Source organism: Dama dama, chromosome 4, assembly GCF_033118175.1.
Source record: "Dama dama isolate Ldn47 chromosome 4, ASM3311817v1, whole genome shotgun sequence".
Taxonomy (NCBI): Eukaryota; Metazoa; Chordata; class Mammalia; order Artiodactyla; family Cervidae; genus Dama; species Dama dama.
The window spans coordinates 26,831,865-26,856,395 of record NC_083684.1 but is presented as its reverse complement, the minus strand read 5'-3'; the positions used below and the strand labels follow the sequence as shown (position 1 = coordinate 26,856,395).

The window sequence follows — 24,531 nt, the reverse complement described above, 5'->3', positions numbered from 1 at the left end:
ACTTCTCAGCCTGCCTCTCCCCTCCACAACTTACCGGCATCTTATCTCACCAAACTCTTCAAGACTCACTCACTGCTCCAGCTAAACAATTTTACTTGTTGCCTGAAATGTTTGATAAGTCTCTTTAAAAAACTCTTCCTTCATCACTGATTTCATTTTTTCAAAATATTGTGAGCCCCTCCATATCAGACCATTTCCTATGGAGGACTGTACTTTCTGCCCCAGTGACATCAGGCATGGCTACCTGATTATCTGACTCACTTTGACTAGTGAAAAGTGAGTGGAAGTGATGTGAGCAGAGGCTTCAAGAGCCATAGCATGTTTTCACTACCTCTTTTTTCGTTTCCAGAAGACCAGATAGAAGCTTCTGCTTCAACTTTGGTCCTGAAATGAAAATGTGACTGGTGGTAGACAAAAATGTGAGTGAGAAATAGTTCTTTGTAGTGGTAATCCACTAAGATATTACAGGTTGTCACTGTAGCATAATCTGTCAGGGATGACTGACAGGACTCCATATTCCAGTCACACATATGAGCTCTTCTCCTTAATGACTGTGCTCAAAATCTCCTTCCTTTAGGACACTTATTCCTCCCTCTTGCCTCCCCCAAATACTTTCTGCTTTCAAATGCCTTCTCCATGAAGCTTTCCCTGATAATCTTGATCCTAAACCATCTCTCCATTCTCTAAGTAATACCCTAACATATTGTCTACAAACATATCTGTGAATAAAATTTGTTGACTACATTAGGGAGGAAATGCTTCTCCTAAGACACTAATGATGGGCTTCCCTGGTGGCTCAGGTGGGTAAAGAATCCACCTGCAATGCAGGTTTGATCCCTGGGTTGGGAAGATCCACTGGAGAAGGGAATGGCAACCCACTCCATTATTCTTGCCTGGAGAATCCCATGGACAGAGGAGCCTGGCCTGCTACAGTCCCTGGGGTTGCAAAAAGTCAGGCACAACTGAAGTGACCAAGCAGTCATGCAAGACACTAATGATAATATTTCATCATTATAATACTTTCCCAGTGTCTTATAATCTTCACTGTGAACAGGGATCATACTTGTTTCCATTTCTGGAAACAGCATCGGGTACCGAGAAAGGCACAGAAAAAAAAAGAACAATAAATGACATGAGTTTCAGTTCTGACTAAGATGGAGTAATCACATTCTACCCTATCTATTCCACTAAGCATAGCTACTTGGTACTTTCAAGTACACAGTGGGGACTCATTTGGTGATGTTTCTAGATTAAGAGAGTCTTTCGGTAAAATCATTGCTGATGATATGTGGCTCTGGGCAGCAGAATAGGTTTCTTCTTTAGACCAGTTTAAGGGCTTCCCAGGTGGCACTAGCAGTGAAGAATCCGCTTGCTAATGCAGGAGATGTGGATTCAATCCTGAGTTGGGAAGATCCCCTGGAGAAGGAAATGGCAACCCACTCCAGTATTCTTGCCTGGGAAATCCCATGGACAAAGGAGCCTGGTGGGCTACAGTCCATGGGGATTACAAAGAGCTGGATATGAATGAACAAAACAACAACACAACAGTTAAATGAGAAAACTTCTGGAAACTCTTATCTCTGGGACTGAAATTAGACTCACAGATGTTCACAAGAAAGCTAGACCTTTTATGGCTATAATTTTGTTATTGTTGTTAAGGGAATGTGACAGATCAAGAAGGGTTTGTGGGGATCTCTCCAGATTTACAACTGCAACATCCCCAGTGAAAGATGGGGAGAAGCACATGATGAACCAAACCATGGGGTCAAAAGGGAAAGAAAAGTTGGGGCAGGATGGCCTATAATACCAGGGTAGTGTTTATATGATGACCTGCATAGCCTGTGAAACTGGCTTCATTTTGCAGTGAAAAAGAAATTTTGAGGCATAATAGAGAGTCCTTTAAAAACCAGTTATTTACACCTGTGGAAGAATAAAATGGTCACAGACATAGTGGCATTGGACAGATAGGGCAACAGATAAGCAACATGAGGGGAAAAATTAAATTTTGATTTTGTGACTTAAGGTCTAGAAGAATCCAAGACTCTCATGGGAGGTGTTGAGGGTGAACAAGGGAGGAAAACAGAAGTAGGAAGGAAGGCAGTAGGTGGTGGCAGAGGCCAGCCTTAGGACCAACCACAGAAGTTAGGAGGCTGTCATTGTTTTTAAATTTTATTTTTAATTGGAGGATAACTGCTTGACAATGCTCTGTTGGTTTCTGCTATACAACAACATGGATCCGCTACAAAGGTACATTTATCCCCTCCTTCCTGAACCTCCTTCCCACTCCTCTAGGTCATTGCAGAGCACCAGCTGAGTTCCCTGTGTTATAGAGCAGCTTCTCACCAGCGATACAAATCAAATCTACAACGAGGTATCTCTTCATACCAGTCAAAACGGCCATCGTCCAAAAACCCACAAACGATAAATGCTGGAGAGGATGTAGTGAAAAGGGAACTCTCTGGCACTGTTGGTGGAAGTGTAAATTGATATAGGCACTATGGAGAACAGTATATGGAGAGTCCTTAAAAAACTAAGAATAAAACTGCCATATGAGCCAGCAATCCCATTACTGGGCACACACTCTAAGAAAACCATAAAAAAGACACAGGTACCCCAATGTTCGTTGCAGCACTATTTATAATAAAGGGTGTTATTTTTACTGGAAAGTCTATCTCAAAAGGTTTCAAGCAGGCATCAGTTCTGAAGAGCCTTCTATGATCTTCATTTCCTGCCTGTCCTGGGTTTCTGGGTTGTGGCTTGGGGTAAGTGGAAGAAGGAAAAAGAGGTGCTGTTTCACTGAACAACTCTAGGGGGCAGCATCCACACTGCATGTAGGTAAGGGAAGGAAGTTGTCTTCGCCTTCCCCAAGGATAGCCATAAAAGAAGGAAACAAGATGTTTTCTCTGAAACACTTGCCATGACCCTTTTTCTATTTAATTTCTGTTATATATGTAACCAGTTTTCAATTCTTAGAGTCCTGGTTGGAAATTTTTGACATTTTCCTTTTCTTCAACATGTTGTTGATCCAGGGCATACTGAATAGATAAAATGAAATGGTTTTACCTGCTCACCTTTAACAGAAAAGCTCTTCTGTGAACTAGCTTCACTTCTTTAAACATGTTTTCTTAAAAAAAAAAAAAAAAGCAAATCCTCTAATCTAACTTGTAAAACATTTAATATTTTGGATATACGGCTTTCATGACCATCCAGAAGTCAGGCTGACTAGACAATGGGAGCTGCCGGGACTATTGTTCATTGGCCACAAAGCCATGAGGTGGCTCTTTCTCCCAGGTCAAGAGGTCAAGCTCCACAGCATTAATTTTGCTGAGTTTCTTTGTTATAAATAACAAACAAGGTCATTTATTTTCATTTTCTTGTATCTAACTGCATGCATCTACTCCCGAGGATGAACTCCATAAACAGGTGGCTGGAATGCTGGGGGAGAAAGCTTGAAACTGTTCCAGGAAAGAGGGCATGTCCCACTCCTGCGAAAACAGTTTGATGAGTTAGAGATTTCGATACTGCACCTGCATTATTACTCGAAAAGCAAACACTCGTGTGTTTGGCACGCACGGATCTATGTAAATTAGGGGAGATTATTTTGCTGCTAGTCCTTGGCTGTTCGGTGATCAAAATGTAATTGTTTCCTAATTCTTAAGAAACAGAATCTCTACTGGACTCAGTTCTTTTCTCGGTGTGTTTAGTTTTGTTTTGTTTTTTTACAATTTTATTGTTCTATGGTTATTAAAAATAACATGCCTTATAAATTCAACCTAGAGACTTGGGTGCTTATCAAAGAAAGGATATCATCAGAGGCTCCAACTATGGAAAGTATTTATGTGCATTGGTATATAGATCTGTCGTGGAAGGACTTAATATCTGTGTAATGATTTTTTTTTTTTGCCTTAATGCCCCTATAGCTGTCCTTTGGTGAAGAATAAAAAACGGACTGACTGCCACCCATCGCTAAGAGAGTCCTGGGTCCTCAGCTTTCATTGTTTAGTCAGTAGGCTTTGTGGGCAACCCTGCAGGGCCCCTCTTGCTGGAAACCCTCCGAGCTTCCTGATTTCCAATCCTGTAAAAACCTCCTCCCCCATCACTACCTTTGTCTCTTTGTGGGGTGGGGAGTGGGGAAAAACCTTTTTCACTTGAGCAAAATAAAAACTACCCAGTATTTGTTTCTGGAGTGTAATTATAAACTTCATTGTACATTCTTCCTGGCTTTGATGCTTATCTTGAAGAGTTCAGTGAAAATAAATTGTTTTTATGAAAGCAGAGAAACCATTTGATAAACACGCTGTCTCTGAAAATTGTTCCTGCAAAAGAGGTCATTCTTTCACTTTAAAAGAAATAGAATATATTTCAGAAAACAGGCAAGGCAACAGTTTAGGATTTCTGTGAACACAGGATATATTTTTTTAAAACAGGGTGTAAACACATTGAAAATTGCACACCTCCTGGTTGTATGGAGTGTATTGGTTTTTAAAACAGCTTTATTGAAGAGCTACTTAGGTCACAAGCAAATATTGGCTATATTTCATATTTCTGGGAATGAATTCTCAACTCAGTACTTTTTTTTCCTACTAAGGTTTTGGGGGTTACTGTTTCATAATTACTATATATCTGTTGGAACCTATGGGTGTATCTATTCTTAGTAAAAGTCAAACTTAGCTGGGAAAATGATTCATTTTCTAGAGCTCTTCTTGTGCCTGGTAGCACAGAGACCCATGTGGCCAAAATTGGTTGTAGTAATATTAGACACAACCTCATGTACATAACAATATACATTCATTATTTTTTTCCCACTGTCTCATGTGTTTGTACATCTTGACCTAAGTAAAACTATAAAAATAGTTCACATTTCCAGACCAGAAAAGTTCGGATTTACTGAAAACTGAAACTAACCATGACAGTGCTTGGGATATTTTTTTCACACTGTAATTCCTAGGTTGAACTCTTTCCTGGTGATTAGTTTTTGAGCCTGAGCTAGAGATGGGTAATGAGGGCCCCGAGGTCAGAATGCTTCCTCTATGCCATGAGTACATCCACTATTGTGAGAGCCTTGGTTGGTCTTGACTTGATTTTATCTGCATGTGATTTAGACTATGAAAGTGAAGTGTTGATTCTTGACAGGAAACTCTCTTAAATTTCACGGAGATGAGTTATACAGACACTAAGAATCCATGCTAGATAGAAATGCTATGCTTTATGACGTGAAGACAAATTCAGATATAAAGCCAAATATAAGACGTTTGACCAATATAATACTTTAGCTGTTACTATGGGAATAGAAAAGAAACTTCAGTAGCTCTGGCCTTGTTAATTTCCATTTGGAGCCGCTGTTAATTTGGCTACATTACATATTGCAAACAAGGATCATAATGTTTGGATAGAACTTTTTATGCCTCAAACTCAAGAAAATTAAACTGTATATAATGTTTAGTACAATCCTCATGTGAGGAAGCCCAATACAGGTTAAATTACCATTCATAGATACCTAAAAGTGGGAAGGGGGGTCTCATTAAGATTTTTGGTTATAAAACTCAGCAGGCTTAATGCATCCTCATGGGACTCTCTTGCTTAATTTGGAGCCAGATAAGGCAGAGAAATAAAGTTTTTGAGTTCTATCAAGATATAAAAATGGTGTTTCTATTATGTAAAGTTTGTGTATTTTACCCCCATTTTTAAAAGATTCTTGGATGACACCAACTATCCAATTATAAACATCAAGCTAATAAGACTGACATTTTGGACCCAAATCATATTAAAAACCCTATAGGAATTTTCTTATGCCCCAAAGTTGTATTTTGGCTTCATAACTGATTCTTGTGCTGCCTTCTTCTAAATCAATGACTGTTAGCACCGTGCAGCATAAATTCAAAGCATGTTTAAGATATGCTCTTGGAGAAGTTTCTTCAAATTCAAGGCTAATGTAGTACAAAGAAAGCCTTTGTCTGTGGCATAAAACGCTGACAGCCTGGAAAAGGTGACACCCTTACAATGACAAATAGCATGACAGTTACAATTGCATTAAATTTTTAAAAGCATCATTCTAAAATTTTTAACCAATGGGCTTCAGATCCACTGGAACCCTTAAAACTGGGGCAGCATTCTGAATACAAAGAATCATCAAAACAGCACTAAATGCAACAACATATAATTCTAGTCCTAATGTGGATAAAGGCTCCAAAACTGCAGGGTACGAAAGACCCCAAGTTTGTTGTTCTCCAAATCAGAACTGCTGGGTTTACTCTTTCCAAATCTTACCTCAACCAGGTTCCCTGGGAAGGATATTCCACTATGAATAGATCTGTCTCTCTTCCCTCTCTCTCTTTCCCTTTCTCCCCCAACTCCTTCTTTCCCTTCTTCCTTCTCACTTTCCTTTCTTAAATGCATATTTACTTATTGCAAACCACCCAAGTACCAAAGGTGGTCCCAGGCTCTTGGGAAACAGCAGTGATCCTGTCTGGGCTCTTGAGCAGTGGTTTTGCCCCCTCCCTGGAACTTTCTTTTACTATGGATAAAATACTATGGATGCAAATTTGCATATCAGATGGCTTCTCCCCATAGCAGCAGCAGGTATGTCATCACGGGATCTCCAGGTAACTAGATGCGAATATATGTGTGTATGTAACATGTGCAGGAGTGTGACTGGTCCACTTCTTCTTTGAGGGCTTTCACATGTATCATTTTGGGCTCCTCCTTCTCATTCACAAGTGCCCAAACAGTGTCCAGCACAGGGGAAGTCACACAAATGTAGCTGCTGAATGCACAGATTATGGACAGTAGCCAAAGTCAGGGGTTGGCATACAGCCTTCCCAGATGACTATTTCTGGTCTAGGGATTTTTCTTTTTTTTATTCATAGTGTCTCAACATATGTATCTTCAGACTCATCAGACAGTTTCTTTTTTCCTCTCTTCTTAATCAAGATCTACACTCAGAACTTTCGCTTACGTTACTTCCTAAATCATCATCATCTTAAAATATCGACTGACGAAATATTGTTTCCCTCTCCAAAACATCTGCATTGTAACGGGGAGGGGGATATTAAGAGCAAGCCTTTCTCACAACAATGGCCTGGAGGTGGTACCCCTAGTGCCTGGCATTCCTGCCTCCTGGGAGGCTCCTGGGAGAAGGTTGTCCTGAGTTTCCAGTCTCTACAGCGCTATGCTCAATGCCACGCATGCGCTCACATGCAATTCCCAGTCTTGCAGCTAGTGGGGTTTCCAGTGCGAATATTTGTATTCCTGATCCTCGAAGTCTGATTACAGCTTCAGGTTTTGTCTCTCTGTAACTTTGATTATACTTTGCTTCATCCTCTGTAATCAAGCTCAGATTGCTGCGGATGTGTGACAGAACGAGCAGAAGGTGAGGACTGTGAGTGCGCGAAGAAAAACTCCCCTTCCCAGCCTTTGGGGGCTTCTTTAACAACTATCTGGAAGAAAAAAAAAGAGAGAGATTTCTTTTTTGGTACCTCAGCTCAGCAGACTGCTCCTCTCCTGTGGCCAGATGCTGCACTCTCCGCCATTGTTAAATACTAATAGTGAAACTTAAAAGATGTACTCTTGCGAGACAACAGGTGGCCACTGCAACCTCGGGCTCTGATTGGTGGAAAAGGCCACAGGCGCCCAGTGGCCCGGAGAAAGGGCCTCCACTTCTGCGTTTCAAGAACCTGCTCAATGGGGTGTTGTCCTGATAATATCTCAGCTCACTGCCAATTTGTGCAACCCGCTGGGCCATTAGGGAGCGCCGCTGGGTTGTCAACGTTAAATGGAGACTCGGGAGAGGAGACCAAAGCTTTTTCAGAAGGGGGGATTGGAGTCAACCCAGCGACAGTGTAAGCAGTTGTTCCTTTCCTGAATACACACCGCTCTCTCACGCAGTCTCCAAACACCTGACTCTGCTAAGAGAAGGGCAAATACACAAACTTTCGCCTAATTGAAGTTTATTTTTTCCTGCTTGGTTTCAGAAAGATAACATTGGGCAAAGGTACAGACATAAGGTGTCACCAAGCCAGGGAGAATAGACGAAACGGAGAGAAAGTCCTGTGATGCTTGTCCGAAAAACTTCAGGCTGTGGGCCAGCAAAGTGTGATCAGGGATGAAAGTGTGAGTGAGCGTCAGCTCAAATATTCCTAAATTTCTCCCTTCCGGTTAGTTTCTAGATAACCAAATTGGGGAGGGGGGCAAATCTCACAGCCTCTCCCTAACGTTCTCGGCTGGTCTAAAATCCTTTCCCTTCTGCCAAGGCTGAGGGCCAAACTCTCAAATGAACCCGAAGCAAAGTGGAGGGTAGGGACGTGGGGGTGGGGGGTAAGATGCAGCTTAAAGAAAGAGAAAGAAATGAAGAGGGGCTGGGAGAGTGCAGTGTGAGGAAGTTAATCACCCAGAACCTTTTAGGAAAATAGGGACATTTTCTCTCCGAGAGCAGTGAGTGATCCGCCTAGATCCAGTTACTCAAATGCCTTTCGAATACAAACAAGAGCAAAGAAAACACGAAGAGAAGCGACACGAGCCTGAACCCCGGAGCTTCAGGTCTGCCTACCTGTGAAAGGGCAGGCCCCCACCCCCTCCCCACAGGTGTACCCTGGCTCCCGGCTCTCGGAGGCAGTTGTGCAGGTGACCTGCTGGGTTAGGTACCTCCGAGAGGAAGGGAGCACTCGCAGGGGAAGGTGAAGGGCCGTAGGGGGACCGGGGGACCCACGAGAAAGGAATGGGGGCGAGGAGTGGAAACGAGGGAAAGAGCGGTGGTGGGAAGGGAGTGGACGGCGCGTGGCCGCTGCTGACTGCAGCCGGGGGGCCCCGGGCAGCGGTGGTGGGAAAGGGGGCTGGAGGGCCACGCCGGGCACGGGGCTGGCCGAAGTGGCCGAGGGAAGGAGGGGAGCGAGGAGCGCTCCGAGGCAGCGGGGACAAAGAGGACCGGAGAGGGAAGGGGGGCGCGGTGGGAAGAAGAGGGGCCCGGGAGAGGGGGAGGCCGCCGGGCGGGCGACGGGGCGGGTGAGCGCTGCGCGAGGCGCGGGGTGAGCGGCGAGGGGCCGCGCGGGGCAGGGGCCGGCGGGGCGGGGTCCGCGCGCCCGGAGGCGGTCCGGGCCGAGAGCGCACCGGCGGGGCGGGCGGCGCGCCAGCTGCCCGCGGTGGGAGGGGCGGAGCGGCGGCCGCGCGGGGAGGGGACCGGCGGCGGAGGGAGGCAGGAGGGGGAGAAGGAGGGGAGGGGCCGGGCCCCTTGTCTCCGCGGCTCGTCTCCTCAGTCCGCCCGGGGAGGAGGAGGAGGAGCGCGGCCAGCCGCCGCCGCCGCCGCCGCCGTCCCAGCCTCGCCCCGCGCACCTGAACTCGCCGCGCCGTCCCGGGCCCCCGCGCCGCGCCCCGCGCCCCGCGCCCCGGGCGCCCGGCCCGCGCGCAGCGCTGCCTCGGTGCCCCGGCGGGGCGCGTCCCCCGGGCCGCCTCCCGCTCTCCCGCGGTTCGCGTGGCCGCGCCTTTGTGTGCGGCGGCCGCGGCTCCCGGGCTCCTTCGGCTCCAGGTCGCTGCGCCCCTCCGGCCCCGCGTCCCGCGCGCCGCCCCCGGGACAACCCCGGCCCGGCGCCCCCCGACGGTGGATCTAGCGGCTTCGAGGAGGCGGGCACCGGCCCCGGCGAGCCCCAGTCTCGGCCCCGCGGCCCCGGGCCCGGCTCAGGCATGGATGTGAGGTTCTACCCCGCGGCGGCCGGGGACCCCGCCGGCCTGGACTTCGCGCAGTGCCTGGGGTACTACGGCTACAGCAAGGTGACCGGGCCGGGCGGGGGCCGGGGGGCGGCGGGGCGGGGGCCATCTCTCCATCCCGGGCGCGCCCAGCTCTGCCTGCTGCACTTTTCTATCCCCTCTCCACTCCCTTCCCATTGCGCCTTCGTCTCTGTCCAACTCTCTCGCTCTACTCTTTCTGCCCCCTTCCCACCCCCCTTTTTGTCCCTCTGCCTGCGCTCCCCTCTCCCCTCCGCCTCTCCTCCCACTGTCTCTCTCCCCCACCCCCCACTCCGCCGACTCTCTTTGGCTGCCCCCAAAGAAGCGAGGAGCAGCCCAAGAACTGCTAGGGGGGACTCGCTTTGTTGTTGTTATTAGTAAACCCGATCGCAGGCTCCCTGAGTTTGGGGTAGAGGGGGGCAACGCAGGAGTCCCCGATTTCGTGGTCTGCTGACCTCGCCGCCCCCCTCCCAGTCCATCTCACCTCCCCCACGCGCCCGAGAGCTGGACTCCGGGCCGCTTAGCGAAGGAAAGGAACTAACTTTTGAGCGTGCCCTGGATGGGGGAAGAAGGGGGCCGGGAAGTGTTGGGACCCCCGCAGGTGGCCTTTGCTGCCCTCTCGCTGGGTCACTTTGGACCACGCAACGGAGGGGCCCGCTCTTGCCGGGTTAGCGCCAGTGGCTTCTCATCTTTCATTTTCTGGGGAGGGGTAAATTTGGCATTTCGGGGAGATCAGGGTTGGAGACCTCCACACCACGCCCTGGATCACCCCACCTCCTTCACCTCCCCCTGCGCCAACTTTGAGGACCGAGCATTTCAGGTGGCCGAAGGTGGATCTCTCGGAAGGGCAGCTGGTGCCGCGCGCAGCGGCGAGTCCGTGCGAGAGCCGGAGTCCTTGGGCCAGGGCAGCGCGGGCTCGCGTTCTCCATCCTTCCTGAAGCCCCCAAGGCCAAGCTTTGGAGGAAACATCACCCCGAGGGCGATATTCAGAGAAAGAGCTGTGCCTTTTGAATGTGGTTTTTCTTTCTCCTTCCCCACCCCTGCTCCTCCCTCCCCCCTCCCCTTTTTTCTTTCAAATCGCAGTTTGTTTATGATTGCTTGGATAACAGAGGAGGAAATAAAGAGCCTGCAGAAAGAAAGGTGCTATACAAAACTGATGAGTACATAGCAGGAAGAAGAGGAATTGTATCTAGAGGGAGGAACGGTTGCAGTGCCCCGTGGCTGATGGAAGCTTCTGTTCTTTTCTATTTGTTTATACTCCCATCCGATCGCAACTCCAGTGCTGAAGTTTGTGAAAGACCATCAGGGTTTCTCTCCCTCACCCTTGTCCCTGTGGCATCGTCGTCCAGCTCTGCTCCTGGCACTGAGGGGCCTCCCAGCAAGTATAGAAGGAAGGGACATTATTCAGTGTTTTTTTCCCCTTTGGTGATGGGAGGGCGAGGAGAGGAGCATTCATGCTCTCCAAATTCCTGAGCTTTGAAAGAGAAGCAACAAAAAGCCCACCGAGGTAGCCAGAGTTACCGTTTAGTTTCTGTCCTCTGATTTTGGATTTACTCAGGTTATTAAATGCTTTAAAAAGTCCCCCATGTATGCTCAGTTAGGGACTCAGGCAGCCTAATTAAGTATGTAGTGTATCTGAGAATCCACCTAATTGTTCCAGTGGGGTATTATTTGTCTCCTTACAACTTAGCCTTGTGTATGCAAGCCTTGTCTAACTGGGCAGGCTCTTATTTTTGGAAGCCATTACCTTTCCTAATGTAACTACTTCTTTCTCTGATTTAAGATCAGCAACCCTCCAATGACACCAAAATAGAAACCTTTTGTACTAATCCAGTCACTGCAATGCGTGGCAAATCTCTGTTCACTAGGATCCCAAGGGTACTTCAAGGGACCAGAGGAAATTGTGGGTGTTTTGTGTGTGTCTCTTTTTATTTTTTGAGAAAGGCTATTTGGAGTCAATTTAAACTCAGAACATTATTTATTTCAGGGAGGGTCTAGAAAGCTTAAAAACAGACAATATTTATTGAAATGCTAGTTCAACTTCAGGAGTAGGGAGGCAAGGTGGATTGCTGTCATATTTTCTTAATGCAGCTATTTGCCTGAAATAACTCGGTTTCATAGTAATTCTGCAATCTGTCATCTTAAGTGCACTGTGTACCCAACTTATGAAAGTTAGCACTTAATATTGGTACAAATCAGATTGTACTTATTTTAAGGGATGTTTGCATTTCATTCCTTGCAGATAAAAATACAAAAGTCTTTAAATTGAGCCATGATACTATATTTTCCTACTCTTCATTTCATAAGTGAACAACTCAACTCTTTTCCCTGTAATTTTTCTTTATGGAGAGAATGAAGTAGATGAGGAAGTATTAACTTCATGGGTATAAAACAGCAAGTGCTAATTAAAGGTTTATAGCACTTTGTTTCATAGCTAACTTGTGTGTCTGAAGTGGCGTTATTCAGTACAGATTTATATTGAAAATGTAGAAACTAGCAGACAAAGACATGCATTTATTTTATTTGAAAACACCTGTAATTATTAATCTCCAAAGACTTTAACTTTTAATCATATATATTATCTTTTTGGATGGGAAACGATGGCTTTCTAAGAAAGTCTGTTTCTGCCCTTTCTTGTTTTAACGACCATCTGGGAAACTTTAGAAGAAATACAGAGCCCTCTGCTCCAGGCTTAACAAGTGCAAAGTTAGCGCTTATCTTTAAATTTATTTACAAACCGTGAATAATAGGGTTTCATTCATTTCTCTCTTTAACAAATGACCAGAGTCCTTTGTATAAATTATATCATGTGCATTATCTTTACATTCTGTGAGTATATGGATCCTTTTTAAATGTCAGCGATCATGAGAGTGTGTAACTTTGTCTATGGAGAATGGATGAAAGAGTTTTGAGGGTTCAAAAGTCATCGCAAGTAGGAGAATAACTTCAAATAAAATATAGCCAGGATCATTAAAATCAGTTAATAATTCATGAACCAGCCACTGATGTATAAACTTAAAGTCATCTCTATTTCCTCAGGGCTAATTTCCATTTTAATTTCAAGTGGAAAATCTACTGTTTGAGCATTTCTTTTTCTGATGCAGCTAACAAATTTAACACCTATATATATGTTTTTGAAAAAGGCCTTATCTTACTCAAGTGAGTTAATGACCCATTGTCTATATACCTGGATTTTTTTCTTTCCCCGGGTTCAATTTGTCTTTACCAGTAAGAAGATAATATGCAACATATCCATCAGCATGTAGTGCTCAGAAGTCTGTTCCCCCTAAATAAACTATTTTATTTTATGTGGGTGTAAGCAAGATAAAATCACACTGTGGGTTAATAATGAACTTGAACTCAACTCTATAGTTACTTTTCTGCATGTTCTTAGGGCTTCCTCACCCCGTTTCAAAATACCGCTGTTGACTTCTTACCCTGTATAGAATGGTCCTAACTGTTGTAACTCTATCAGTCCCAAACATTCCTTTCTAATTACTATATGCGTTATTGATCACTCTGCTTAATTAAGACGCTCTGATGTGAACTCTTTTCCTCCACCTCATGGGCCTCTACCTTAACTAGCTTGAAGAGTAGGAGGACCTGAAGGGTGATTTGTCATTGGTCTATATCAGTGGAGACCATGGTTTAAATTGGGAACATATTGAGCGGGGAGGGGCGTGTGACTGAAACTCTCTTTAAGTTAATATCTTGCACGAGCATAAAAACTCATGATTTCATTTGTAGGTTCTAGAGTATGGGAGTGTTGAACTTTGAGAGCAGATTGAGAGATTTTTCATGTCAGGTATTTAAATAAGATGTGGAAACCACATTGAAAGAAATAAAATGTTTCTAAGGACCTTAAAGCAAGGGTCATAAACAAAATGTCTATAGGGACATCTGGTTAACCTTCATGAAGCCAGGTGTTGTGGTTAAGTGGAGAACATGCCCCATTGAAAGGGGGTGCCTTGCTCAGCATTATTAGATTTTTGTCATGCCAACATTTGACCCAGTATCTCCATATTCTGCATTTCATTTTTTTTCAAGAGAATGATAATCTGGGTTTTTATGGGAAATAGCCTGAATTTTAAATATAGCAAATTAACAAACAATTGAAATCATTATGTAGTACTCTCAACACATGCTCAGCTTTTGTGTTGACAAACTCATAGGCAGATGAGAATTCAAAAAATCATTTTTTTAATAAGTCATTTCTAGTTTATGTTCAACTATGTGGGCAGTTCTACTGCAGTGTTCACCTACATGGATTGTTCATTTCAGTGAGTGGAACTACACTTTCAGTATAGTTCTAATCTAATCATTTGGATTCTATCATTTGTTACTTTTATCATCTCAAACCAATGGAATAGTTGTTATAGACCAGGATTTGGCAAACAGTATCCTGCACGTTACATCTGGCCCCCTGACTGTTCTGGTATGGTCTGCAAGTTAAGGTTGGTCTTTGCATTTTTAAATGGTTGAAAGAATTTGAAAGAAGTATAATATTGGGTTGGCCAAAAGTTCATTCGGGTTTTAAGTAAGTTGGCACAGAAAGTCCCAAGTGGACTTTTTGGCCAACCCAATATTTTGTGACTGTTAAAACTACATGAAATTGACTTTTGTGTTCCATAAATAAAGTTTTATTGAAACACAGCCCCACTCATTTGTTTACATCTTGTCTGGGAGGCGGGCTGCCTTCATGCCACGGTGGCAGATTTGAGTCATGGTGACAAAGACTGCATGGCTTGCAAAGCCTGAAACATTTGCTGTTTGCCATTTTATAGAGAAAGGTTGCCAACCCCTGTTCTAGATAATTAGTCCACTGATGGTGCCATAATCTTCCTGTGTTCCAAGCCAAGGCAGTAGAAAGAAAATCAAGCTGGTCTAACTGGAAAAATGTGTATCTCAGAGAATGTTTCTGGAAATGTTTCTAGAATAGTGGAGTCTCAGCCCTGGCTTCAGTCATGGTTATGTAGGAGGAGGCTTGTAGAAGATACTGAAACTCAGCCTTACCCTAGACTAGGTCAATAAGAATCTCTGGGGATGGGATCTAGGCAGCAGTGTTTAAAAGCTCCTCAGGTGATTCTAATGTGCAGCCATGGTTGGAAACTTTGTTTTAGGCTGAGGATCCTGGAGTGAGTAGTGTCAAGGGGCAGTAAAACTGAGTATGAAGTTTGTGATTGCTATAAGGAAGATAAGACCTAGGGCAGAATGGTTGGTTCCAGGTTGGCACTCAGGGTCTTTTGAGGACCTTGGCAATGCCTCAGTCCTATTGATCTGGGCTCCCCTCTACATCCTCCATTTAATATAATATGGTGTGATACCATATCTGAGTTGCTGTTGGTGAGGTGGCTTGTGTTTGTATTTTGTAGGCATTTAATTAAGCATCTATTTGTTTTAATTTTGTAGTGTGTGTCTGTGTGCACATGTGCACACATGTGCCTGTGTGTGCTGTGTGGCCAATTATTTTTTTCTCATATTTTGAACATTTTTATAGGCCCCCAAGAGGCTTGGAGTTCTAGGTGTCCAGTCTGGTGACTAATGGATAAAGGGATCTTGCTGACAGTAACTAGATGTCCATAACCCTCCCCCTGCCCCCGCATTTTGCCATCCCAAACAGTGGAGTGTTGATGAGAACCTTGTGCTCGGTGGAGTCTAACATAGTTAGCCAAAGAGTATTAATTTCAGTCATTTCAGGTGAAGTCAGTGGTTGTCTGTGGCCACAGCATTCAAAGTATGTGTGGATATTGCAAAAACTTTCTACTCCAGGTCACAAACTGTCAGGGGAATGCTGAATCCCCTTGAGGACTTATTTTGTTTACTTTGCACCAGTGTTTTTTTTTTTTAAAAAATAAATGAGTTGTATGCTTCTAAAAATCTTTGCATGTAAATCTGGATTTCCAGCTTTGCCCTCCTCATAAATTTGGCAGTACTAGACCTGTACCCTCTTGTGGCATCATCTCCTGTTGCCCTGATTCAGACGACCGTGCATTCCACCGTTCACCATGATCCTCTCCTGTCTCTCTCCCTCATAGTTAGACCTTGGTAAACCTCTGAGGTCCCAGGAGGCTTCAAGTTTGAAAACTTTGATTAGAAAGAGATGAAATTAAGCGAGCATCAAATGATGCCCAGACCTAGTGAAATGAGGTCACTGTCATTAGAGAAGTGTTCCTTATGGTATGTAGGAGAGTAGATTAAATGGAAAAGAGTAATTTGTGATCATATTATAGAGCAGTGTTTCTCAAACTTTAGCATATACAGTGATCACCTAGAATGCTTTTTATAACACAGACTGTTGGAGTTTACCCCTAGAGATTCTGAATCATCGGTTTGGGGTGGGGCTCCCAGGTGATGATGTCATGCTATAAGTAGCATGGCATGGAGGGTGTTAAGTGGTAAGGGAAAGAGTTTGTTCTGTGGACATTTATCGGTTAGAATGCTTCGGGCTGCAGGGAACAAAGTGCCCAGCAAACAGTGGCATAAACCATAAGGACACTGGTTTACTTGTAAGTCTTTAGTGGGCCATCTCTGGCTGTTTTGGATGGTTCAGTCACGTCTTCCCTGGTGGCTCAGATGGTAAAGAATCCACCTGCAGTGTGGGAGACCTGGGTTCTATCCCTGGGTTGGGAAGATCCCCTGGAGAAGAGCATGGCAACCCACTGCAGTATTCTTGCCTGGAGAGTTCCCATGGACAGAGAAGCCTGGTGGACCACAGCCCTCGGGGTCACAAAGAGTTGGACACAACTGAGTGACGAAGCACAGCACAGTCATGTCTTCAAGAAACCTGTTTGTTTTTCTTTTTATTCTGTCATCCTTGGGAGTTTCAACAGTCTCCTCATGGTCACAGGGTGGCTGCTGTAGCTCTTGGCATCACATCCTCACGTCATATCCTCACATGATATCGTGCAAAATGAGAAACAGGATAGCAGTGTGGTGGGAGTGGTAGCAAAGGAGCACTTTCTCCTTCTACACGTCTCTTATGAACGCAAAGGGGGAAAGGTAGGGTGGGAGACTGGGATTGCTATGTACACACTAGTATGTGTAAAATAGGTAGCTAATGAGAACCTGTATAGCACAGGGACCTCTACTCAGCGCTCTGCGGTGACCTCAATGGGAAGGAAATTCGCAAAAGAGGGAATATGTGTATACATATGGCTTCCCAGGTGGCTCAATGGGAAAGAATCTGTCTGCCCATGCAGTAGATGCAAGAGTTGCAGGTTCGATCCCTGGGTGGGGAAGATCCCCTGGAGGAGGAAATGGCAACCCACTTAAGTGTTCTTGCCTGAAAAATTCCATGGACAGAGGAACCTGGTGGGTAGGCTACAGTCCATGGGGTCACAAAGAATCAGACATAATTGAAGCATGCATGCACATACTATGGCTGATTCACTTTGCTATTCAGAGAAACTAATACAACATTGTAAAGCAACTATACTCCATTTTTTTTTTTTTTTTTAAAAAGAAAGCTTTCTTGATAACAGTTCCACTAGACTCTTTTGACTTATTGATCAGAAATGGATCACATGTCCACCCTAGACCCATCATTGACAAAGAGATTGCTGTGATCAGCTTCAACCAATCCCATGTCATCCATCCCCTGGGGCTGGGCACTTGTCACATGAGCATAATGAATGCTTTGCTCTGTTAGCAAGGAAGAAGGCTATTGGAAAGACACCCTCATCTACTATGGGGTGCATCTGAACAATTTTGAGAGGACTGGCGGTGTGGGTGGGGTTGCCCTGTGTGAAGATGGCTCCGACTTTTTTGTGTGGGACCTGACAAGAGGTTGTGAGGGTGGCGGCAGAGAGGAAAGATTTGAACTAAGGAGAGGTGGGAATGGATGTGAAGGAGAGGAGGGCAGGGAACAGAGCATCTCTGTAGCTTAGGAAGGGGAAAAGGAGGCAGAGTGTTTGAACTTGGGACCTGTGTGACTGTTGACCTCAAACAGAGGCAGAGAGGCCAAAGGAGAAGCTGGTGTTGAAGGACAGATAAAGCTGATTGAGGATATTTTGCTGGAACATTCCCACAGAGATATCAAGTAGGTGCCCTGGAACCTACCAGTGCCCTGGAACTCAAGAGAGAGAAATCGGGGCTGAAGGACCAAAGTCGGGGTCTTCCTCTACATGATAAAGTGCTGGAAACAGAAGTGACTCCTCTAAATGTAAGGAGACAGGGGTGGCAAGGATATATGCTTAATCAAGAGGGTTGGCTGATGTGGTATTTGTTAACCCAGCTTCCCAGTTAGGGAGGTAGTATTTTAGGACATGACATGTGAAACTCAGAAAATTTGGAAATCTTACTGTACCATTACAACTATGATACAAAAAAGGAGTGTGTGGGTGTGTGGGTGTGTGACAGTATATCTTTTCTATCTTAACAGTCATTTGGAAAAAAGCATTCTTAAATAGTGGTCATCAACTGGGAATGATGCAAAATTTGTAACACTTCATGTTACAACCACGTCAGCCAACTTTCAAGTTAAAATATTTCATGTCTTTTTCTTGATGTAAGAGGTACAAGTTCAAATTGGATTTTGTGACGTGTTAATGATGGCATTAGTATCTTAGGGAATCTGTTTTGAGTGTGGTTAATGAGGAAAGACAGGATTTCAGCTAAGTATGCTTATAAATTCAATATGTTTTACAGGTGGATTCAGCACTCTTTAAAAAACTTAAAATATAAGAAATAGAGGCTTTTATTCAAGGTCTGCATGAGCTTCTGACAGGTTTTATTTTCTCTCTCTGTAGTAGATCATTTTATGTTCTTTGTTTCCTAGGTTTGTCTCTTAATCCATTCCTTTGGGAGGCCATGTTCTTTTAAATATGTTCCATGCTTGTGTAAAACACATGAGCCGTTGGAAAATGGCCCTTCTTGTAGGACTAACATTCTGTCTTTAATCTTAATTTAATTGTACTTTGTTTATAAAAGAATACTTTTCATGTCTTCATAATCCTGAAGTTAAACAAATTGGCCAATATCAAGAAGTGTTTGGATTTCACTCTAAATACTATCTGAATGATGTAGACTCATTCTTTTGGAGGAACTAGATTTTAAGGTGGGCCCTTCTATTTCAGAGCTTGCAAGTTGAATGTGGCCTTTGCTATACTGACTATAAATTGTTTATATAAAAGAATTATGTTAAATATTGTAACGGAAGTGAGTTCTCAACATATGTTAAATTGATATAGTAGAACTATACCATATTATGAGATTTTCCAGCAGTTTCTACAGCTAATTTGTAATGAGCAAGGGATTTTGATGTGTCATAGAATAATAAAAGTTTTCCACTTTCTTTTAAAAATCTTCTAGATATAGGAAGTAGAAGTCCCAAATGCTGACCTGCTACAAAACTTTTATTAAATATGTATGTTTGACTTGAAACTTTTTTTTTTTTGGAAAAAGGATGAGTTAAATTTAGAACTATTGAGTGCTCATAAAGAATACTAGTAGATCTCTTTTCTAATCTTTTATGCTTGTCTTCGGGCTTCCCAGATAGTGCTTGTGGTAAAGAATCTGCCTGCCATTGCTGGAGATGTAAAAGACACAGGTTCAATCCCTGGGTCAGGAAGATTCTCTGGAGGAGGGCATGGCAACCCACTCCAGTATTCTTTCCTGGAGAATCCCATGAGGAGCCTGGTGGGCTATTGTCCATACGGTTGCAAAGAGTCAGACATGACTGAAGCAGCTTAGCACTCGCGCATTCCTGTCTTCAGGGAGAAACTCAACTCTTATTATTTGGCTTACTCAAAAAATTCTAACAGTGTTTAATGGAGACGCCATTAAAACTGTTGTACAGGTAAAACTTATTTTGAAACCAAATAGGGAAAATCCTCAAACTGTTTTAAATAGAAAAAGGGTTGTAAGTTTTGCTTCAGGCATAGCTGGATCCAGGTGTCACAAAGGGATGCTGTCAAGACTCTTATATTAGTTGTGTGTTCATCTGTTTGGCTTCTTTCTCAGTCAGGTTATACTCAGATGGTGGGAAGATGTCCAGTAACAGCTGCAAGTCCCATCTACACAGCCTTCCCAAAAGGGAACGATTCTCTTCCTCACTTGTCTTAGTACTTCGGGTGCATCAAGTCTCATTGGATGGAATTGGGTCATGTGTCCAGGCCCAGTGTCACATACGCATCTTAGAATCAGAGGTTCGTACTGGCAGCCCCCCTAGAAACCAGATGAGCCAAGAGTCGGGAGCAATGGTATCTCAGAGGGGCAGCAAAACCCTGACATCACAGCAAAAGGAAGTGGATGTATGGTATTAAAAAAGGGGGAAAAAAAAAGGTGGGGGGGAATCCATTTAAACTGCTAAATGAAGTGAAACTTGATGGTTTTGAAGATTTTTAAAGATTTGAGTTGTTCATGTTTCTTGTTCTTTGTGGAAACCAGAAATAGCCTGTGCCTTTTTAATGCAGGTATCATCATTGTTGCTTATTACTCATTTATTAGGAATGCACTTCTTATGAGGGCCTATTAGATGTGGTCTGCCTTTGAGAAACCTCTGGTTTGGTGGGAGAGGGTGTTTATATGTGAGTGTTCAGGAAATATGGGTGTTTGTGTGGTTGTGTCAATATGGGTACATGGGGAGATGTTCTAGACAGAGGCCAATGGTTGGTTTGGTAAAAGTATTCCAGAAATGGTCAAGGAAGGGGAAACTTTGATCCAGGTAAAGAAGAACCTGTGAGTTAGGGTTTGCTTGCAAGTAAAAGGAAAAAAAATCTTGGGGTTACTCCTCCCTGATAATTAAAAGACACTTGCTCCTTGGAAGAAAAGTTATGACAAAGCTAGACAGACAGCATATAAAAAACAGAGACATTACTTTGCTGACAAAGGTCCATATAGTAAAAGCTATGGTTTTTCCAGTAGTCATGTGTGGATGTGAGAGTTGGACCATAAAGAAGGCTGAGCACTAGAGAATTGATGCTTTTGAACTGTGGTGTTGGAGAAGACTCTTGAGAGTCCCTTGGACTGCAAGGAGATCAAACCAGTCCATCCTAAAGGGAATCAGTCCTGAATATTCATTGATAGGCCTGATGCTGAAGCTGAAGCTCCAATACTTTGGCTACCTGATGCGAAGAGCCGACTCATTAGAAAAGACCAGAATGATGGGAAAGATTGAAGTCAGGAGGAGAAGGGGATGACAGAGGATGAGATGCTTGGATGGCATCACTGACTCAATGGACATGAGTTTGAACAAGCTCTGGGAGATGGTGAAGGACAGGGAAGCCTGGCGTGCACAGTTCATGGGGTTGCAGAGAGTCAGACACGACTGAATGCCTGAACGACGACGACTATGGTTAGCGGTCTCTGCTCTCACTGCTGGGGGCCCGGATTTGACCCCTGGTCAAGGAAATAAAATCTCCACAAGCAGTGAGGTATGGCCAAAATATAAAACAAAACAAGCAAAACACAGAACCTCAAAAAACCACTTGAGAAGCAGTGGCTTGAATGAGGGAGATTTTCTCTTGTCCCTAATGAAGACCAGAGGTAAGTAGTACAGGGCTGCTCTGGGGGCTTCCTAAACATCTGGGACCCAAGCTTACCTCCAACTTTCACATGCCCCTTGTCCTTACTGTTCCAGGTAGAGGGCCGGTCATCTTCATGGTCCAACCAGCAGGAAGGAAATGCGGTCAAGGGAGGTTTCCAGAGTCTGCTGCAGGACCCTTGCTTATTCCTCACTGGCCAGAGCTGAGACACAAGGCCACACCTATCAGTGCATGTTTGTGGCTGGCCGTGTGCCCAGGCAGACACGCAGCTACTGAGGAAGCAGGCCTGAGTGCCTGGGAGTGTGGTCTGAGGAACCCTTTCCAGTTATCTCCAAGTACAAACGGTGATGCTGTATTTTACTTCATTCAATATTTTAGCTTTTATTTGCCCCTTAGAGGGTCCTCTTTTAGTGAAAGAGATACACCATGCTATCTTCTCAATCCTTTCTTCAGCTTTGGGGTTTTATTTTGGATCAGCTTAAAATATGTGATGATTGATCTTCTTTGCAGGAGCTGCAAATTCAATGTCCTGATGTTAATTGATTACCTATATTTTAGGTCCAAATTTCTTTCCATTTTGAACTACCTCTTGAATTTTTACACTGTCATTTCTCAAGTCCAAACTCTTGGTAACAGAGTTTTATGCAGAAGTCAATCTTTAGTTGTGTTTTTAAATGAGATTGTTTTTCAGTGGACATGTTTCCTCTTCGATCAAATCCAGCTTACTTCTGACTCATCATATCCATATGTCCACCGAATCTTCTTCCCCAGAAACCTATGGTTCTCTTTGCGCTTTCTCCTCACTTAACCCCCGGTCCCTTTAATTAACCTTTGACCACTGCAAAGCCAAGGCATCCTTCCCCACCATGCCTCCTTAGCCCCCTCCCCTTTTGCTGTGTAGGCTTTGTCAGCCTTTGGTCAACCCCATTTCTCAACTTTAGGGTAATTGAGAACTGTGGCCATTTATCCTACTAAAAATTAAAACTGTCTGAGTGTACCTGAGTCCTTTTGTTCATCTGTTTATTCTCTTGGACATTTTCCAAATGCAGAGACCAAGGGCTCCCCACTCTTTTCAAGTCAGAGTCAATCTTAGAAGTGAACTCTCAGCTTTCACTTCACAGGATCGTTGATATTATCTGCTGGGAATCGCTCTATTGCCATCCTCACTTGTCTAGGAACCATGTCTCTCTTTCATCCAGACCCAGAGGAGAGCAGTTTCTACTCTTTGGGAGAAATCCCCACCACCCCTAACAATGTCACTCCTTTTCTGACTGTTAAATATTCTTGATTCTGCAGACAACTCCCGTCTTTCCTGTCTGGTTCCTGTCTACTTTCAAATGTGCCCAGATGTCCTCTGACCTCCACTCCATGCACTTCAGATTTTTCCATCTTCAGTTTGTTGAGGGCCACCTCACTGGTCACAATTTTGGCTGTCTCCTCATGGGCTTCCCTGCTGGCTCAGATGGTAAAGAATCTGCCTGCAGTGCAGGAGACCTGGGTTCGATCCCTGGGTGGGGAAGATCTCCTGGAGAAGGGAATGACTACCCACTCCAGTATTCTGGCCCAGAAAATTCCATGGACGGAGAAGACTGGAGGGCTACAATCTATGGGGTTGCAAAGAGTCAGACACGACTGAGCGACTAACACACACATTATAATATGTGTCACAGTTTCTTTCAACTCACTTTTCTCCCTTACATAAATTAATGGCAAATGAAGACTATCACCAGTGGAAAACCCTATCACTTCCCAGACTTGGAGGAAAATCCTAAAGATAAACACCAGGGGAGTAAACAGTATTCTGGAAAGCTCACTGGAGACCTTGCTGGCCTCAGGCTCTGCTGTCTGTTTGTTGAAAAGGGGGATTTGCAAGTGTTAGGGAGGTGTGGAATCTGTGTCAGCACCGAACTGAGATGCTGCCTTTGATTTTATCTGGGGTCTTGAAAGGGAGTTCAAAACAGAAGAACTTTCTCAAGATGTAATTAAACATTCTTTCTTCCTTGTCTGTGGATCTCGAAGAGCAGTGCTTCTCAAAGTGAGATGTGCATGCAGGTCAGCTGGGGGTTGGGATAAAAGGCAGATCAGTGGGTTGGGGGGTGCTGGAGGGTTGGCATTGCTAACCTGTTGCTGCTGGGTCCCGGCCACTCTGGTAGTTATGAGTCGAGGAAGGACCATCTTTGTTGACACTTAATCTGACTCTGTGAACCCCTGTTTTTTAATCATCTCTCTACACCATTGCTCAAACAGGAAATCTCTACCTACAGTTCCATGTCTTTCATACTCCCCCGCCCTCCTCAACTCACTGCAGTTTGCTTTTGTTCCTCCTTTTATTTATTGACACTGTCTTTTCCCTCTTCTCCTGTGAGCTCTGCCTTGCCCAAGGTGACTTCATTCGTTCTTGCAAGAATATGGAGTGCCAACTTTAGGTTAGATCCTGCTTTAAGCCCTGGGGCTATGATTTTCTGATGACTCCTTGAGATCTCCTATCTCTACCCCTACCCTTCTGTCTCCTGTGACCTTCCTTGTCTCTGGTTCCCAAATATGGTACCTTTGGGTACTTCTGCTCTTTTGTCTGCTTTCTCTCCTCTTCCCAGACAGTGGAAATGTCCTCCCCAAACTTGTCTCCTTGCTGTTTTGCCCCTGTATTTTTCCCCCCTTCCCCACTTCATGTGTAGGTCTTGCTGTCTGCCTTCCACTGTTCTCTCTCTGATATTGTTTGTATCAGATATCTATTGCTGTGTAACAAATTAAACCTTGTGGCTTAAAACAAAAAACAGGTTTCCCTTGGGATTCTGCAAATCAACAGCTTAGGCTGGGTCCAGAGGCACAGTTATTCTATTTTTAAATTTATTTATTCTGATTGGAGGATAATTGCTGTACAGTATGGCACAGTTATTCTTATCTTAGCTGGGTTCTCTCCTGTGTTTGTGATCGATGGCAGGTCGGCTAGGAGGCTCTGCTTCTGGAGGTTGGCTGACTGTCTGCTGGGGGTCCTCACTTCTCCAGTGAGTACATGTAGTCTCTACCCTCTGGCAAGCCAAATTGTACACAGGAGTCTGGATGGCAGCATTTTAAGAAGTTCAAAAAACCCTTGAGTTCAGGCTCAGAAACTCTTCCTTCTTGCACACACTGCTGCTCAAAGCCAGCTTCAAGGGGAGAAGTAGATCCCATTTCTTGAAAGGAACTATTGCAAAGTCACATGACAAAGGCGTGTGGATACAGGGAGATGTGGGGCACTTTTTTTTTTTTTGCAGTCTACCCCCCAAGGCCTCAAATCTTCATCTTTGGCTTCATATGCATTTCTCATCTCCTACATGGCAGCTCTCTCTAGAGA

General features: G+C 44.4%; 1 protein-coding gene across 2 annotated transcripts in view; it reads left to right on the top strand.

Moving 5' to 3' along the window:
• The first annotated feature begins 9,556 nt into the window (after positions 1-9,556).
• Positions 9,557-24,531, top strand: part of TOX3 (TOX high mobility group box family member 3) — a 122,075-nt gene continuing 107,100 nt past the window's right edge. Inside the window, exon 1 of one of the 2 annotated variants that reach the window (XM_061138498.1) lies at positions 9,557-9,759. In XM_061138498.1, coding sequence (XP_060994481.1) covers positions 9,673-9,759 — 87 coding nt within the window. In that variant the 5' untranslated portion in view covers positions 9,557-9,672. The remainder of the gene's footprint in view (positions 9,760-24,531) is intronic. The other variant, XM_061138497.1, reaches the window with a different exon arrangement.